Source organism: Ziziphus jujuba, chromosome 11 (genome assembly GCF_031755915.1).
Source record: "Ziziphus jujuba cultivar Dongzao chromosome 11, ASM3175591v1".
Lineage (NCBI taxonomy): Eukaryota > Viridiplantae > Streptophyta > Magnoliopsida > Rosales > Rhamnaceae > Ziziphus > Ziziphus jujuba.
The window spans coordinates 14,985,987-15,004,428 of record NC_083389.1 but is presented as its reverse complement, the minus strand read 5'-3'; the positions used below and the strand labels follow the sequence as shown (position 1 = coordinate 15,004,428).

The window sequence follows — 18,442 nt, the reverse complement described above, 5'->3', positions numbered from 1 at the left end:
AAGATCAGTACCCTAGTAAAAGCTAAAAAATAGTGAATTCTTGAAAAGCCATAAAGAAATCTGCATCATTCCTTCCACTCTCCATTGAAATGACCTATACAAGTCGCTCACAATGCCAAAGTTCTAATACATGTGACAGGAAAACTCCACTTTTGATAAAAATTGAGTATTTCAAAATTCTTCGTTTTAAACAAGGATACCAGTTTAGCTGTGCAAATCTAAACAGTAGATTAGGATGAAATGTAGCCAAAAATTGGAGAATCTATTCTATCACATAAAGTCATTGAAATGCCATAAAGTCATATTCCTTTAGCATTCATGGTAACATGGAATCACATTCAGTTCAGGAGTGACAAGCATAGAAAAGTTCCTCAAAAGAAGCCTATAACTTAATAACACGTAATATGCGTATTTACTAGGATTAATAAAATAAAACAATCAAACAGAGGTCCATTTTCCTTCAGATTACTGGTATTACACAATGAACTTGTGCGCTGTCTTAGCATTCATTTCTCATTCTGTTTACCAAGCTAAACAGCAAAATGATTCTTAATGTTATATGTGCTCTAAATGTTATAAATATAGATGCAGATCAAAGCTCGCATGTTATATTTGTCAACACGTCCTTAAAGTTCAAAAACAAAATACTGGTTTAATGTCCAGGAACTAGAAACCAAAGCATTAAGCTACACATAAGACGAAATCCTACGGTACATCCAGTCATGCATTTGACAAATTAGGGGGCTCCAAAGGTGTAGTTAAGTTGGAAATGTCGCAGTTAAATTTATAAAGTATGAGTCATAAGAATACCTTTTTATTATAGTATTTTTAGCAGGCCTAGCACCCAAACTATTAAAGTGACCCTTGACAGTTTAGGCTGCTTTTTTTGATTGCAGCTAAAAGACCTATCATGCGCTGGGTATGCCACAAAGAAGTACAATCAAGTGGTTATAAAACCCAAATTCCAAGAAAGTTCTAACTTTCCCATTTGGAGGCACCCAGTATTAACTCTCTCTATGCCAGCAAAGTTACTGTTCTAACTAATCACTTTGTGAAAGAAAAAGAAAGGGAATGGGACCATGATTTGTTCCCTTCTACTGAAATTGATGCTACTTTAGCACAGACTCAGACCACTTTTAAAAGGTAGCAGACAACAGAAAAGGATACACAATTTCTGGGGCCACAGGTCCTAAAGTCATTAAAAGGAAGCTACTCATTCGAGTTTCAGAGCACTAAGGAAATTTGCTGATTAACAGTATTGGGGGGGGGGGGGGGGGGGGGGGAGGAAAAAAAAGAAAGCATCATTTCCAATATCTTTTTCTACAAAGCCTTGGATACCTAAACATCAACAACATGTACAAGCAAACGATAAGCGGGTTATGTATGTCCCTAAATCGTTGGACTCCAGAAATGTCATGATTGAAAAAGAGAAGCACAGATCAAGAGCAAAACTTCAAAATGAACAAGCAAAAATAAAAATAAGCCTGAATCAATGGAAAAAGTATATATAGATATATATACGAAACTCCTTTGGCCTTTATAGATCATCATTTTTTTCTACAAAGCATGATAATTAGAAACCTAAGAACATTACACTTCCCTAGAGTTAAAATGAAAATGGTAAGATGCATCTGATTACAAGACTCACCGGGCCTTCTTCCGGGATTTGAATGGAAAATTGGAAGGTGGCGAAGGTGAAAACTCAAAAGGCAGGTGGGGTGGCTCTGCCTCACCAGAAAGCATCCCAACAATTTCCTTCATTGAGGGCCGTTTGCTGGGTGTTCTCTGCAGGCATAGCAGAGCAATTGTAAGGCAAAGCAATGCCTGTTCCTTATCCAATGAATGGATTAAAGGGTCCAGAAGATCTAAAAGCTTGCCACTTCGAGCAAGTTGCCTAGCCCAAGAAATGAGATTGGCCCTTTCGAATTCCGACATCGGCGAGGCCGTCACTTGCAGCGGCCTCCGCCCTGAAACCAAGACCAGAATCAGTACCCCGAAGCTATAAACATCGCACTTTTCTGATAGCTGCCCACCACCACCATATTCAGGGGCAACATAGCAAACAGTTCCTCTCATGCTTGGTGTACTACTAATGCCACCACTCTTTGGTATTTCGCAGCTAACCCAATCTTGGCTGTTTCTCCGGCCACTTCTTAGCTCACCACTAAGACCATCCAACCACCAATCAATGCTGCCTCTGCTACTCTTGCTCCTCCTCTTCTTCCTTTCTTGTACTTCGTCATCCTCGTCTTTCTGCCACCATAATTCTCCTCCATTCGAATTTCTCTTCTTCTTTTTCTTCTTCTTAGCTAGCTCCTCACAGAATTCCTCCTTCCACCATTCTCTTGGCTTTCGATTCCGGTCTTTCTTTCGAATTTTGTCTTCGTCTAAAGAAGCCCACCAATCCAATCTTTTTCTCCGCTTCTTCTGCACAGTCTTGGCAGCGGTGAGTGATCCACCACCACCATTTTCGACCGAGGTCGGAGAAGCAGCAACCCATTCGCTTTTGGGTCTCTCTTTGCTTATCTCATTTCCAATCCATTCCATCACATAGTCCTTCACTCTCCCTGATTCGGACCCACCTCCATTGTCCTGCTTCCACCACCAATCTCTCCCTGAACCCCCTTTCCTCCTTCCATTACCAATCAAATCTTTCCCACTTTCGACGCTGAATTTATCGAAACACCCTTCGGAAACACTCGCCTTATCGGCCGTTGCCGTCTCAGGCGACAACGGCAACCCTGCCTCCGGCGACGCCTCCGAATCCAAGATCCTAACGACGCAACTACTCTCCGGCGAACGATCAGCCGCCACACCTTCTTCGAATCCACCGGTCAGAACACTCGCGCTTACACTCTCCGTCTCTTCCAAGATCGACCCGTTATCTTCCCCACCAGCAGCCTCAGCCACTCCTCCTCCTTTCCATTTCTTCTTCTTCACAATCTCCTCCATTTCCTCTTCCTCCACAACAACCACATGACCCTGATCCTGATCCTCCGTCTTCAACCTCGCGAGGCCGAAATCGCCTATCTTAGCATTAAACTCGGAATCAAGCAAAACGTTGCTGGGTTTCACATCGCCATGAATCACAGGAGGATTGCATGCGTGGTGTAAGTAGTCGAGCCCCTGAGCAATGTCAAGGGCAATGCGGAACCTCCTCTTCCAATCCATGAGCTCCGCACACTTTCGGTCCAACAGAGCCTCCTGGAGGCTTCTATTGGGCATGAGTTCGTAAACCAATAGCAGCTTTCGTCCCCTTCGATCAGTAGAAAAACCCAACAGGGAAAGTATATAAGGAGAGCTCAGATTCAGAGCCAGAGACAATTCGTTGTGGAATTCTCTCTCGCCTTGAATTGAACCATGAGAGTCCATTAGCTTCACTGCAAGAGACTGACCTGAAGGAAGAGTGGCTTTGTATACGGACCCGAACCCACCGTGACCCAACCGGTTCGACGCCGAGAACGAACCGGTGGCTCGCCGCAGTAAGGAGTAGGAGAATCGTTGTTGTTGCTGCTGTTCTTGCTGTTGCTGGTTGTTGTTCTGGCCGTTTTGGTGGTTCTGGTCGAACGGAGCTGTGCGGCTGTAGGAGAGCTTGCGATAGAGGAGAAGGATGACGACGACGACGGTTATGAACGTTAGAGTTAGGGTTCCGGCGAGTACGGGGACGAGGATACGATGGTTGTGGTGGTGGGTTGGTATCTCCGGTGGAACGACGACGACCGCAGGTGGCGGTGGTGAAGTGGGACGCGATGGCATTGTTGTAAAAAGAGTGGAAAATTAGGGGCTGTTAGAGAGACATTGGGGAGGAGATAGAGATAGAGAGAGAGAGAGAGAGTACAGATTGGCGTGGAGTCTTTTAAAGCTATAATAAACTACGGAAACAGAAATGAGTGAAGTGAGAGAGTGACCTGAATGCCTAGCCTTTTTCTATGAAAAATATTTAATTATTTTTTGGTGAAATTATTTTATCTTTATTTTTAGTTAGGGAGGAATTGATGGGTGACAGGGGGTTGAGAGACAGGCAGATTGGTGAAGGTCCAATTGCGGTTAGTGTTTAGACACGTGTTGACTTTTTATTTGCTTAGGGATTTTCAATGGTTGCTTTCTGACTTTCTTTACTTGAAGTCGTTACATCGATGTGTGTTGTTGTTGATGGTTGGGTTGGGTTGGGTTGGGTTTGCGTATTTCACGCGATGTTCCGTCGCGCGTGGTATATGGAAATGGATCAAAGCACGTATTGCTCGAGCCATGCTTGTGGGGTCCACTTGAGTTTCGAGTTCAGGGATACAGAACCCCAACGCGCTTTTTGACATCGCGTGGGACGGAGAGTTGGTCTTTTTTATTTTAATTATTATTTTTTTGGATTAGTTTCTGTTTTGCTTTCGTTGGGTTTTGGAAGCGAGTTTGTTACGCATCGTGCGCACGTTAGTAGGACCACGAATGCGTCATGTAGTCCTTGATGGGGTTTGACCTCTTTGGGAAGTGTCCGTGTCACGTGCTCACTTCGATGTTCCTTTTTTCATGAACTTTTTTTTTTTTTCTTTTTGTGTTCTGATTGGACGTAATTACCCTTTTGACGCTTTTTTTTTACCCAAAGTCAATGTATACTTACTTGTTGTATACCAAGAATATTTTTATTTTTTTGTCAAATAAAATTAAAAGTTCTTCACCAAAAGTCAACCAGGAAGTATAATATGTTATGAATTTTGAATGTTTTGAGAAAAGGAAGTTGTGAAGAAAATGACTTTGGAAAAGTGGGATTAACTCTATTTGATTTGGATGATCTATGTTTACTACTTTAAATTTCATTTTGAGAAAGTTACAGTTCAAAAATCAAATTTGTTAATTAAATTTTAGTTATTATATTAATTGTTAACAAAGTAATCAAATTTAGATATATAGACAAACAAACTCAACAAAACAATTTCGCCTCTATTAATATCCAAAACTTTTAGTAAATAAGTTTGATGACTTTAGTATTATTAATTCAAAAAAAAAAATTTAAGGTTTGACTTAAAGGTGCAATTGCTTTTCAATAGTATTCAAATATTAAATTATTGTTTTGTAACGATAAATATTTCAAATTCTCTCAAAGATAGAAATAGAAGGTTGATTAGGTAAATGTAAATAATAAAAATAATACCAAAGCTATCAAGTTTTAGAGATCAATTAATTATTAATGTGGTATTATTATATTAAATTCACTTATACATATATTTAGGCTATACACCATAATAGTCAATTACAAGTTCTCCTCAAATACAGTAATAAACAAAGACAAAAGAACAAAAAGAAAAAACTATAATAGACAACGAAGAGTTATCCTTAGAAAAAAAAAATTCATATGGATATATGTTAAAAAATAAGATAAGGAGGAAAACAATGAGAAAGGGATATTTAGTTATATGGTGTGGACATAATATTACAAAAATCATGAATATAATTGATTGTCCATGAAATCAACTTTATTAAAGGTTTGTTGGATTACTTTAATAATAGAAGAGAATTTCCACTGGAAAACATTATATCTTTATTATTGTTAATTGTTTTTTTTTGGGTAATAGGAAAACATTATATATTCTTAAAAATATTCATAATTTACTTGAAGTTACTTAATTTTTTGTCACATTGACATATAAAGGAAGTTATACATAATTTTTTAAATTAAATTACAGCCAAAAAGTTGTTTTTTTTTTTTTTTTTTCAAAAGGTGGTTTTTGATTAAATAGATAAAAGAGGGTTTTTGACTTTTGCAAACTTCGTAAGTGGAATCTAAAGGATACGAAGACAAATTAAAATAAAATATAAGTCTCAAATAGAGAAGGGAGCCAAAAGTCAGAGAATAAAACAAAGAGAAAGCCGAGGCAGTGAAAGAGAGAGCAGCAGTAAGAAAGAGACTGAGATTCGTGCTAGTCCCACTATGCTTTTATATTTATTATTTATTATATTTATATGACAGTTTTCTCAATCGGAAAAAGGTTGAAAACACCCACGCTTGTCGGCTTCTGTACCCGAATGTTTGACCCATGGAGCTTTGATATTTCCCAGACCATTTGGGATGATAATCATCACCACCAACGATCAATGATATTTTTTTCAGAATAAAAATATGCTTTTCTTTTAGAAAGTTACAATATCTTCTAAATTAAGAAAAAGAATATGATTCAAAGTCAAGATTTTATGGGTGTGAATGTGGGATAATTTTCTTCAGAATGAATGAAATTGATTCATATGCTTATGGTATTTAAAATGTGACATTTACATTGAAATTGATTACACGCATATCATATTTAAAATATGCATGTTTCACAGAAAATGTTCTGAATTTTATTGTGTAGAAAAATAAAACTATGTAGAGGTGATAATATGTGAGGCAATACCACTGGTTAGAGTTTGGAACCTTAAAAATTAATTCTCTTGCAATCTCGATAATAATAGATTCATAATACTCTTGCAATCTGAATAATAGGTTTATCCATGTTAATCGAATAATCTAATCATATACATCAATATTTATAGTGGAACATAATTTGGATTTCAACTTAGACAATAGTGCTATTCAAGATGTTGCCCTCTTAAGTCACAATTCCAGTACCTTACCATATCTCTATTAGCACCTATGTCATTAATCATAATGGTTATGAAAAATGATGATCTCAAAAGAGTTTATATTGTTTTAACTAATAAATAAATTAAACAAATTGGTGAGCTGGAAGTTGCAACATCAAGATATTCCCTGCAGGATTGTCTAGGATACGTACCATGTGTCATATATATATATATATATTGGAAATTGGATGTATTGGGTAGTATGAATGAGTATGATGATGGGTAAGACAGATGAACGGCTAAAAATTGTTTGGAATGATTAGAATAATTCTACCATGCTATTTTGGTCTTATTAGCAAATGGGTTCACAGGTCAATAATCTCTCTCTCTCTCTCTCACACACACACACACACACAAACATACATACATTCCAACAAATTCAGAGATTTTTTAAATGACATTTTAAGCCAACGCAAAGATACTCCAGCAATAGGTTGTTTCTTTGAATGAATTTTTTCTTGTTTTATTCTGCAATATAATTAATTGTAATTTTAGTAATGAATGATGGTGAAGCCCACGTGAAGCTGAAGCTGAGCTAACACATTCAGATGCTGATGGTGTTAGAGAACCATTATTACAATTTGTAATGTCACGTTTAGATATCAATCGGGTTTTTCATGATTCAAGCACAGGAAAATATCACTCAGTCAAGTTAATTTTTAAGAATAATTACCAAAGGACAAGCCAAACCATCTTTTATTAGTACTTAGCATAAATTATTAATAATAATAATAATTCCTAGTCACATTGCTATTGACATGCTCTCTTTTTTTATTGGAAGCCAAAAATAAATAAATAAATTGCCGTTCACCCAAAAAGAACAAAGGCAAAAAGGGGAAAAAAAAAGAAGAAGAAGAAGGGTCTTTTTTCCTTAAAAAAATGAATAAAAGGAATGGTTAATTGCATCATAATACTCTCCAATTTTAAAACTCATTACATTTAACTCTCTATTTTTAATTTAATATACATTAAACCTTCTATAAACTTAATAGTTATGATTTTTAACTCTTGAATGATGTATGGATTGCAACCTTTATAAATTTTATTGGACGTTTACACTTTATTGATTTATGTAGAGCACCTTAAACATAATTTTTCTTTTTTTAAATATAAGAAATTGATAATAGTTGGATTAATATAGACCAAATAAAAAATAAAACTCATTATGGTGTTTAAACTAAAGATCTAAATTGCATCATCTCGAAACTAGAGACTATCAAAATATAATTAACTTTAAAAAAAAGCAGTGGGGACTGGAAACTTTTACGATTTAAACTATGTATGAGTTTGGCTTTTGAAACTCAAAAAGCAACTTTTAAGCGTTTGAGAGTGCTGTGCAATTTGCTAGAATTTTAGACATCCAGGAGAACTTCAAAACCAAAACCAGTTAAAATAGTTCTCACAAAGCTTATTTAAAGAAGCATAAGTTAGGATATAAAAAAAAATGTTACTCCTAATAAAGCCTAAATTTCCGTACCTTATATGATTTTTGTTTCTTTTATTATTATTATTTAAGACAAATTACTTGTCACTTCAATTTCTCATTTTAAGTTCCACATGTTACACATACTTCAGGAACTGACAATGTAAATGTCACTCAATTGAGAATGCAGTAGGCAAAGCAAAGGTATGAGATGAGGGACACTTTGAAAGAAATAAATAAGCAGAATTTTTTTTTTATTTTTTTGTACAAATTTTTATAAAGTTCCAATTACATCCAGTAGGGGAGAACCATAAACAAGGATCAGGATGATACATATGCAACAAATTTCAGAAACAACCAATTCCTACACCATGATATTCCAGAATACTAGACAGAACAGCAATGGAGAAAATACTACATAAGGTAAAACCACCAAAAGAAGTATGTAAAATCTAGACATTAAAGCATAGAAACCACAAAAGTGCATTCGCATGGTCTAGCAGCACCTCTTTTAAGAACACTACCGTGGCTTTGCACCACCGTTTTCTTGAACGCTATTAACCGGAGTCGTGGAACCACTCTTCCTGGAATGGGTAGATTGCCCTGTGATAGTCCTGCCCATGAACTTCCCTGCTTTGCTAAGGCCACTACCAACAGCTCCAAGTCCACTCCCAACAATTCCAACTCCACTTCCAACAAGCCCAACACCAGCACCAACGCCGGTTCCGACAAGCCCAACACCAGACCCAACAAACGATGCTGCTCCATCAAGAGCATCCATTGTACTCCCTATAACTCCCTGTTCTTTAAGTTTTTTCCTTTCTTCAAGGATCCTCTTCTCTTCCTCTAGTGCAGCCAACTGCTCCTCCTTGTTAAATTCATGATACAAGATCTGAAATTAACCGAAACTCTATTAAGATAAATAAGGAAAAGACTTGGCTGGTACAGAAGGGAAGAAAAGCCCTTCAATACCAGTAAATTTTTTCTGCAAGTCTTTAACCTAAATTACATAAATCTTAAACAGACATGTCGGAATTAAAAATGAGAATAGCATGCAACAAAACAAGGAAAATAACAAAGGACTCTAAAAATCGAAATGTTAATCCAAAAATGACACATCAGTGATTGTAAACTAACCTTGATTGTGATAGTTCCTCTGTCCTTCTTGTCTTTTACTTTCAGAGTGTCAAGTGATGGAAGCAGTCTCAACTCAAACTCTTTTGTAATTTCTGCTTCCAGCTCAATCAAAGGTAATTTTGCTATTCCCAATCGCTTATCTTGCCCAATGTCTTGATCAAAAACCTGTTCGTAGAGTTCACAGAAATGTGCTTCAAGATTTTGCTTCCTCCAACAGAACCTTAACTAGAATTATATGCAACAGTGCTATTGTGCAAAGTATATACAGATAATACAGTCCAGGACAAAGAACTAATTCAGTAAAAACATGGGAAAAAGAGGATGGGAAACTTTGACATTTCTACAAATATTTCAAGTCATGTACATGGAAAACAAAATTTACAGTTGAAGGCTGCTCCTAGTCATATTTGTACTTCTTTGAATATGTATGTGACCATGTGTGCAAATAAATAACTTTTAATCAGATATAAGTGAAAGCCATTAAGTATAACAATATTCTGTAATGCTTTAAAAACTTGTACACTTCATATCTCCACAATTCCACTCACATTGTCTGAGATAGGGATACATGGTTTAAATATCAAAAACCTTCTGAGTCTTTGTAAATATCAACCATCTGTTTGAGGATTTCAGTGAGCCAGTTAAGCTTGTCCTTTTCTCAGTGTACTTCCACTATAATTACTATTCTGCCTTGGTGCCCAAGAAGAAAATTTTAAGGGCATCATGGATCATGGAAGATTAATATTTATGCTTCTTCCAGCAGGATATATAATATAAGACCAACAAGGAATACAATTTCCTTTCGTCTCCATCTAATTGTCCAAAATATCATGAAACATTCGAGACATCCTAAACATCTAAAATAGTGCACTCCCGAACACTTTCATCCATAAACCAACCGAAATTGCACATCCAAACGAAAATGTGATCCTTAACCTCCAATTGCAAGGTTACTACTATTTTCTAACTAATGCTTCATAATTGGATATAGCAATTCCAAGTTGCATCCTACTCTCTCGTACAAGGTCATTTAAATGCGCAACTAAACATTTAGACCAAGTAGCAAGGCATCATGAATATACATGCTACTCCAGAAGGCGCTGGTGTGTGTGATAAGGCCATAGAAGAAGAAGAAATTAAGAAAGAAAGATGAGTAGATTAGTAATAGTGCTGTACAACCTCAAGGATAAGTGACTGTGTCTCCTTGTCTTCGGCAATCATCTCAAATATTTGATTCCACACAGGATTCAGGTTGTTTTCAATGACCTTAGTCTTAACCTTGAACAGTGGACGAATGTACACAACCACATAAGGATCAGATTTGCCGATCATTTCCATATTCTTCAAATCATTAGCTCTCACTATTGTCAAGGTAAGCTTTCCCTGTGGTTTAAGCTCCAATTCACTGCATGAACACCAAAATTACATTATCATTAATAGAATATACTGATACATGGATGCATATACATAAAGCCAGATTTATACACTATGAAAAATCTCTTTATAGTGATTTTTTTGTTGAAAAATCAACTATTAGGTGATTCTAGAAGAAGCACCAATTAGGTAATTCTTGAAAAATCACTCGCAGTGATTCATAGAAATCACTCCCAAACAGACCCTAACTACAAAAACATAACTCTTGACAATTTACATGGACTGATATCAATTGAAACATATACATATATGTTTCTAATCTTTTTTTTTTTTTTTTTTTCTGGTGAGCATCTGTTTGTAAATTATGTGCACAGAAGCAAACACACATGATATGCTAGCCTTATCACCATCCATGCACATAAAATGTATTAAAAAAGTAATACCATTGGACTAGACAAAGAGTTTGTAAAAATATGATTAAATAATAAACATAAAATAGTATATTTGTAAAAAGTAATAACTGTATCACCTTCAATGCATTATCCATGGTAACATATCAAGGAATATAAAAAATGTATATTAGTAAAATTTATTTTATTTGCACAATCACAAGTATAAGAAAATTCAGAAAAACAGATATTTCCTTCCTGTAATTGCTACTTTAGAATTTAAATTTTTTTCTGCCATCTCTCTATCTTTTTCTTTATCAACCTCTCAAATACTTCTTCACAAAAATTTAGGATTGTACTTGTTGCTGATATTATTCATTGAAGCTGCATATAAAATATATATAGATATATATATAGATATAAACAGCAAAGTTTAACTTTGAGTTTCAGTATATTTTCTATATATATATATATAAGCTAACATATTATTTGGGATTTATCGTGAATTACAGAATAAAAAAAGGGTCTAGAAATACTTCCAGGACCCATATACAAATATTTAGGAATTTAGTCATCAATTGATCAATATTAAGACTTCTCATCCAGCAGTGTGTACGGGGGGAGAGAGAGGGGTGAGAGTAAAAGGCAATATCTTGATGAAAGGTGAGAATACTGGGTAGGAACTGTAAGTTGTAATGGGATGCACAGCAAAAATTGAAAAAATGGAGGTGTGGAAATTATATTAACTATTACCTCAAATCAACAGGTATACCACCAATTGGAACAACAATCCGATGGGGCCACTGGAGCATATCAGTGACAATTGTATCCACAGTATCCTGAAAATTGTATCATGAGCAGAACAATAAGGTCTCAAGTAGCAACACAAAAAATCAGAAAGAAACTAAGTTTGCAAGCCAATAAGGAAAACTTACATCAATCATATCTGAAATTCCAGGAATGGCAGTTAAGCTTCCACCAACAGCCTTCAGAGTATAATCAATTCTAGGTTTCGGCTGATTAAGTGTATAACAGAATTAGTTAATATTAGATGCGCCACAATTGAATTGTCAATAAGATGAACAATTTCTCACATGCAATTATAGACATTCCAAGTCCCATTACAAAAACTAGTAACCTGATGAAGAATTACTCAATATAAAAGAGTTGTAAATCCTACACCTCTGTCTATTTGATTAACTTAAACCGGACAAAAAGCACATCTAAAAAGGTCAAATGAATTCCAAATATCTACCAATCCCCTATATCTTGGAGAACACGCCTGCCATACATTCCATCATTGAAGCAAAATAAATTTTTAAAGCCAACATAGTGTCAAGTGTCAATAATTTGTGTTTAGCAGGGAACAATTCTAAATACTTCACTAATTAACTCTCAAAAAAAAAAAAAAATGCATGTACGTAAATCAGTATAGAGTAATCTAACTAACAATTCTGCTTGGATTTAGCCAAATTTAGTATGTCTATGAGAATCCCCTATATCTTGGAGAACACGCCTGCCATACAATCCATCATTGAAGCAAAATAAATTTTTAAAGCCAACATAGTGTCAAGTGTCAATAATTTGTGTTTAGCAGGGAACAATTCTAATTACTTCACTAATTAACTCTCAAAAAAAAAAATGCATGTACGTAAATCAGTATAGAGTAATCTAACTAACAATTCTGCTTGGATTTACCTAAATTTAGTATGTCTATGAGAATTGCCTTTTCATAAATAGAAATAACGAAAACTAGAATAATTCTCTTCCATAAATGTCTTCCATGAAAACAATAATGAAGGAAATACAACACACTATGAACTAGAAAATCCTATTACATTAAAGCTCAAATGAGTTTACATCTTTGCATCAATAAGCATGTGCTTTAAAGTTTAAACTGATATTGAAGAACTAGAAGTACGAAAAAGGAGGAAAAAAAAAAAAAAAAAGATTGCATAGTTATGATGATAAGGAAAGAATTTGTCAAAAGTGTTCTTTGAAAGACAAACCAAAACACACTCACGCACAGGCAAACGTATATTGAATCCAAAAACTCCAGTTATTTCACACACACACACACATACAAAACTCCAGTTATTTCACAGAAACACACACATGCGTATATTGAGTCCAAAAACTCTAGTTATTTCACAGGAAAACATCCATGAATATTAGGCACCCCAAAAGTCTGCACAAACGATCTAGACCTGAATTGGGATGATATTCATATTGATCAATTGCCATGCACACGCACGGATGGACAGACAGACGAACGGATGTATAGACGCACGCACACACGCATGTAGCACACGTTAGAGCCAAAGAACTCCAGTTAATTCACCGAAAAACAATAACATATATTAGGCAATGTCGACATTGATAACTATAATTTTTTGTCAATGCCACATGATAAAGCCAAACTATGGCCATCTAAAGCAACATATTTCTTGTGCACCATAGTTATTTATGACATACAATCTCAACCACTACTCTGTAAATGAAAGACATTGGCACCTCAATATGGTCAAGATTACCCAATTGTGAGCAATTTAATTTGTACTACATGAGATCTATGGAAAAAGGATAAATAAAAGGAACTTGTTAAAAAATCCTTGTGCCTCTTCCAGCATTTAAGAATTTATAAGAGATACCTCAGAGAGCAGGGCAACAACAACAGCAGAAATACAAGGTATTTCTTCAGCAAGTTGGAAAATAACACGAACAACAGTGAATACTTGAAGATCCTTCAACTGTAACAGATATCAAAATTCTCCTGTTACGATTTTACATCAACGCAGAGACACTAGTATAGGATGTTACTCAATCCAAACACCTAATTGTCAATGCAAGAACCTGAATAGGAATTGAGGCAACAAGAGCAGCTTCAACAGCTAATATGATGCTTGGATCACCACCCCACCGAAAATCAATGTCCATTGTGATTTGACCTTTCTTAAGACTCTGAACACGAATACCTGCATTGATTAATATTCAGGAACAAATGTTCAAAACATATGCATAAACTTTTCATAGCATTCCCATTTAAAAACAAAAAATTACAACAGAAGTTGGTATCTACTTTGATGACTAGTACAAACTACTCTTGTTAAACTGAAACTGGGGAGAAATTTAAACACTTCCGAATGTCAGAGCAAGAAATCTTCACAAATGTAGAACACAAAGACTAGGAAAATTTACTTCAACCTCAAGCTAGAACTCACTTGTTTACATACATCAAATAAAATGAAAAAAAGTTGGTTTCCTACCAAAATTACCATGATATTAGGCTACTGGATTCCAAAAAAGAGTATGGACCCAAAAGGAAGAGAAAGAGAACCAAAAGTAGATTTATTTTTGCTAGAAATCAATAATTGATTTATACCTTCAACTTTGGGTGCCACATTACCAAGAGACAATTTGCCGAACTTTAGTGATGTAATCCCTGGAGGTCGATATTCTTCCAGTAGTGGTTCAACAGATTCTTTTATAACCATTTCTCCTGCCTGAGAATGAACATATCCAGCAGATTTCAGGTTAGTATTTCAGAACTAGAAAATTTATTACACATCCCATTCGTGCCCCTTAATCTCCTTAATGAATTATAAACAACTTTTTTTACAAAACTTTATTTCCACGCTTCCCATGAGAAGATTTCTGTCTGAATAAGCATAAGCACACACTAAGAAATTTACAAAATTCCTTTCATAAATTGAGTTGGCAAGCTATGCAGATAAGACTACCCAATCCACCAAGCGGTTGGTGTGTACTACATCTGACAATAGGCTATCTCTTTAGTTGGTCATAAAAGACAAATCATTAACACTTTTAATAGTTTCACCACCACTATATGTAATTTGATGGGTATTCAACAACAAAGACTGACAATCAAACATAAGTGACAAATTTAAAAATGACTGCACAGACATTATATTTATATATTTTTCCAGTGAAATATTTTACAATAAATTGAAAATAAAAAAGTCCATTTTATGGCACATGAGTATGACTTACATCTGCAACAAACGGCCACATTTTGCTCAGCAGCTTGTTTAGCCATTTCACCTAAAGAACAATCAAACCAGTAACACAAATTAAAAAAATGAACACTTGAAATAAACCTTAAGAGTGAACCATTACAAAACTAACCTGTTCATATACAGGGAAAGATATCCATTCAGGAAAATTGTCCCCGCAAATTTTCTTCAAATCATCTCTGTTAAGGGACCCAAGCAATTTCATATCAACTGCCTGCAGAGGAAACAATACACTGTTATATCATGAATAGTTGTAGTTATTCCATAGATTTTATTAAAATTTATACAGGGCAAGTCCAGTAGCATAGACGAGAAGGCTAAGCTACACCAATACACATCACTCAGGAAGAACTTTTATTTTTGTTGTATCTTTAGTAACCCTCCATCTCCTCACTCATGCTGGTGCTCCATTGTACTGTCTCTTTCTTCCTTTCTACTAAAATTTTCAAATCTTATCCAAAATCAATGGTCAGCACATATTCCCACACCAACAAAAATTCTTTCCAGCAAGTTATGCCCGCTTCCTACCTCTTTCACAAGCAAATAAAAGCCCTAACCTAGGAGGTCTTGCTCCATCATTTAAGCATCCATCCATTCTCATTTCAAACCATCAACCTTCATCATAAGTCTGACAATCATGTCAAACACATTGTGATTTTCCTACTCTAGAAAACAAGCAGCATGCCATTGAGGTGTATTAAAGTCAGTTTAGTTGCTCAGCCGAATAAAACCTTCTAGTTTGTCGCTTCATTTCCCAATAACTAGTTGGTTGCCTAATTTATCTTTTTAATTCACATCGTAAAAATTAATAGAAATGATATTTTAAACCATACCTCTCCATATCATGTAAAATCTCCCTTTAAAGATGAAATTGCTCAAATGAAAATAATCCAGATTTGTCCAATCTCGTGTTTCACAACCCTCCAATCCTGATACCAAACTCCAAAAAGAAAAAGCAAAGTATTCTTATCCTTGCAATATAGCTCACTTTCTACTACCAAAAGTTTCACGCCAAATTTTCACATTCTTACCATCTAAACAACCAAACACACAAAATTTTCAAACCAACTCAAGCCTAATGCAAAACTGATACATTTCATAGCCTTCCGTTGCACAAATGGAACCGAATGACAAGAAATTCACCTCAACCAATTACACCTTTAGCTTCAAATATCTAACAAAAACTACAATAAATGACATAAATTCAAACATATAAAACAAAATGCATCACAAAGAAAACTAAAAATACAAAAATCAATTGCATAAAAATCCCAACTACCATACCTTAGCGACTCGCTTAGTGCTCCGGTACCTCATCATGTGACGCCATCCGGCCATCAATGAAATCCCGAATATCATCCCCATCAAAATCCCGGAAATCAAACCCATTTTTTCTCAGATTCCAAACACAACCCGGTCGTCAACCCTACCAAAAACGAATCAAAACCGACAAAAAAACACAAAATTCCAAGCAGAACTAAAATTCGCATGCAAATGAACACAGAATCAACAATAAAATCAAGAAAGAGAGAGAGAGACTTACCAGTGAAGCAAAAGAGGAAAAGAAGTGGAAAAGCAAAAGACCGAGCAATTAAACCACAAAAAAAAAAAAAAAAAAAAGAAAAATAATGAATAAAATTGGGGATCAGAGAGACATGGATCAGTTTATTATATATACAGAAAAAACGAAAACCCGCATTTATTATGCATTATCTAATTTAATTTTCTCTCTCTCTACTTTTCTTTCTGAAAACAAAGAGTGTGAGTTTTCTTTCTTTGCTTTCTTTCTCGCTTTTAAAAATGTCGCTCTCAAATACTTGTGTGTGTCGTCGTCGGCTGGCTCACCTTCTCTCTTTTCCACAAGATTTTTTTTTTTTTTTTTTTTACCCAAAATCAAAAATAAACTCAGAGATTTTAAATGGAAAATGAAAGACGGCAATTTTTCAAAGACTGGTAGGCCATGGAGTTTTCTTGCTTTCAATTCTTCTTTTTATTATTTTTATTTTTATTTTTACTTTATTATTTTTTTTAAATTTGCTTTCGGTTTTCAATCAGATACCTATGAGTCTATGACCGTTTTGGCCGTTTCTGTGTTTCTGGAAAATATTTTTATCTTCACTTTACACACCCCAAAAAAAAAGGAGATTTTGTACTACCTTATTGTTATTGTATGTTCACTGTCCCATGTCCTTTTTACTATTTTTTTTTTTTTACTATTTTTATTGGATAAAATGATATATTAATATATATATTAAGCCAAAAAAAAATTGATATATATATATATATATATATTTGATAATGTTAATTTATGGTTCGAATGGTGGATAGGTCCTATTGAGATTATTTTCCTTCATTGTCATACTAAATAGTTACATAATTATGACAATTTTTATAGAAGAGAAAAAAATGAATGATTATACTAATAATGTTTTAGTTATTGGGCTTTTATCATTTGAAATTTGGGAAGCTATATTTCGCAAATGGGAATAAAGAAACATTGTTTTCAACAAATTATAGCTTTGTCCGAGTCCGACAATAATCCTTGTATTGTGCTAGAATTAACTAGGTTTTATTTTATTTGTTTTCTTAAATTCTATGAAATATTGAGATATTATTTTTATTTCTTATTTCTTATTTTTTATTTTTTATTTTTTATTTTTTATTGGCAAGAATATATTATTTCGATGTTATTGAGCTGTTCATGGGAATTGCCGTCCAACCATTCTCAACAGTATAGTCCATTTGTTTCAAATAATAAATTAAAAAATCATCTTGTTAAAAGAAAACCTAACTATTATAACTTCCTGTCGATTAGCTTTTCACCAACCAAAAAGAGAGACCCAAATCAATGTAATTGAACTTTCATTTGCATTTATCCGAAGGAAAAATAAAAAAAATAAAAATCATTTGTATTGAATTATTTTTATTTATTTTCAAAAAATTTCAAAATTGCAACTTCCTTTTTATAGTAAAATTGCAAATTTTAAAGACTTTTTGCTTTTAAAAACTAAAATGTTAGAGACTGTTCTAATGATATAGAATAGAGTTAAGTTACCCAAAAAAACAAAAAAAAAAAAAAAGGTATACAGTAGAGTATGAGAAAGAGACACGTGTTAAATTTCATAAAAAAAAGAGGCCCATGTTAATTGTGGCTCTAACTCATCAGAAGTATTTTTGTACGCTATCTCATAGATATATATACACCACCTTTCAAAAGGGTTATTTTATAATCCAAAAAACTACAAAACTCTTAAAGTACTTGAAATTATACTCTTATAGCCTAAGTGAGATTTTGGTTCAAACAATATTCAACACATTTAGTCCATGCTTAATTTGTTTTTTTTTTTTTTTAAATGAAGATTAAAAGTGCATGTATATGTGTATGAATAATATTTACTTTTACATGTGTGTACATATATGATATATGCTTTTCTCTTTATCTGAATGAAATACAATTATGGGACAAATGCATAGTT

The 18,442-nt window shown here is 34.4% G+C and overlaps 2 protein-coding genes across 2 annotated transcripts; both read right to left on the bottom strand.

Annotated features, from left to right (window-relative positions):
* Positions 1 to 1,493: 1,493 nt before the first annotated feature.
* Positions 1,494 to 4,058, bottom strand: LOC125419469 (receptor-like serine/threonine-protein kinase At2g45590). The gene has a single exon (XM_048465584.2). It carries the CDS (start codon positions 3,754 to 3,756, stop codon positions 1,645 to 1,647), a length of 2,112 nt encoding a protein of 703 aa, XP_048321541.2. The 5' UTR covers positions 3,757 to 4,058; the 3' UTR covers positions 1,494 to 1,644.
* Positions 4,059 to 8,261: 4,203 nt separating this feature from the next.
* On the bottom strand, positions 8,262 to 16,860 carry LOC107427230 (calcium-dependent lipid-binding protein). Its single transcript, XM_016037607.4, has 12 exons — positions 16,510 to 16,860; positions 16,251 to 16,392; positions 15,079 to 15,180; positions 14,944 to 14,994; positions 14,315 to 14,435; positions 13,786 to 13,907; positions 13,584 to 13,682; positions 11,868 to 11,948; positions 11,686 to 11,771; positions 10,349 to 10,574; positions 9,170 to 9,334; positions 8,262 to 8,924 (listed from the first exon to the last, which is right to left on the bottom strand). The coding sequence occupies exons 2-12, from the start codon at positions 16,353 to 16,355 to the stop codon at positions 8,553 to 8,555; spliced, it is 1,530 nt and encodes a 509-aa protein (XP_015893093.1). The 5' UTR covers positions 16,356 to 16,392; positions 16,510 to 16,860; the 3' UTR covers positions 8,262 to 8,552.
* Between the last annotated feature and the right edge of the window lie 1,582 nt (positions 16,861 to 18,442).

What these genes read in the sequence shown, in the direction of transcription:
- LOC107427230 (XM_016037607.4), bottom strand. Translation starts at nt 16,355, where the DNA reads ATGGGTTTGATTTCCGGGATTTTGATGGGGATGATATTCGGGATTTCA. An exon ending in GCACTAAGCGAGTCGCTAAG is followed by an intron (nt 15,181 to 16,250) that starts GTATGGTAGTTG and finishes TTTCCTCTGCAG; the next exon opens with GCAGTTGATATGAAATTGCT. An exon ending in GAATTTCAGATATGATTGAT is followed by an intron (nt 11,772 to 11,867) that starts GTAAGTTTTCCT and finishes TACAATTTTCAG; the next exon opens with GATACTGTGGATACAATTGT.
- LOC125419469 (XM_048465584.2), bottom strand. Translation starts at nt 3,756, where the DNA reads ATGCCATCGCGTCCCACTTCACCACCGCCACCTGCGGTCGTCGTCGTT.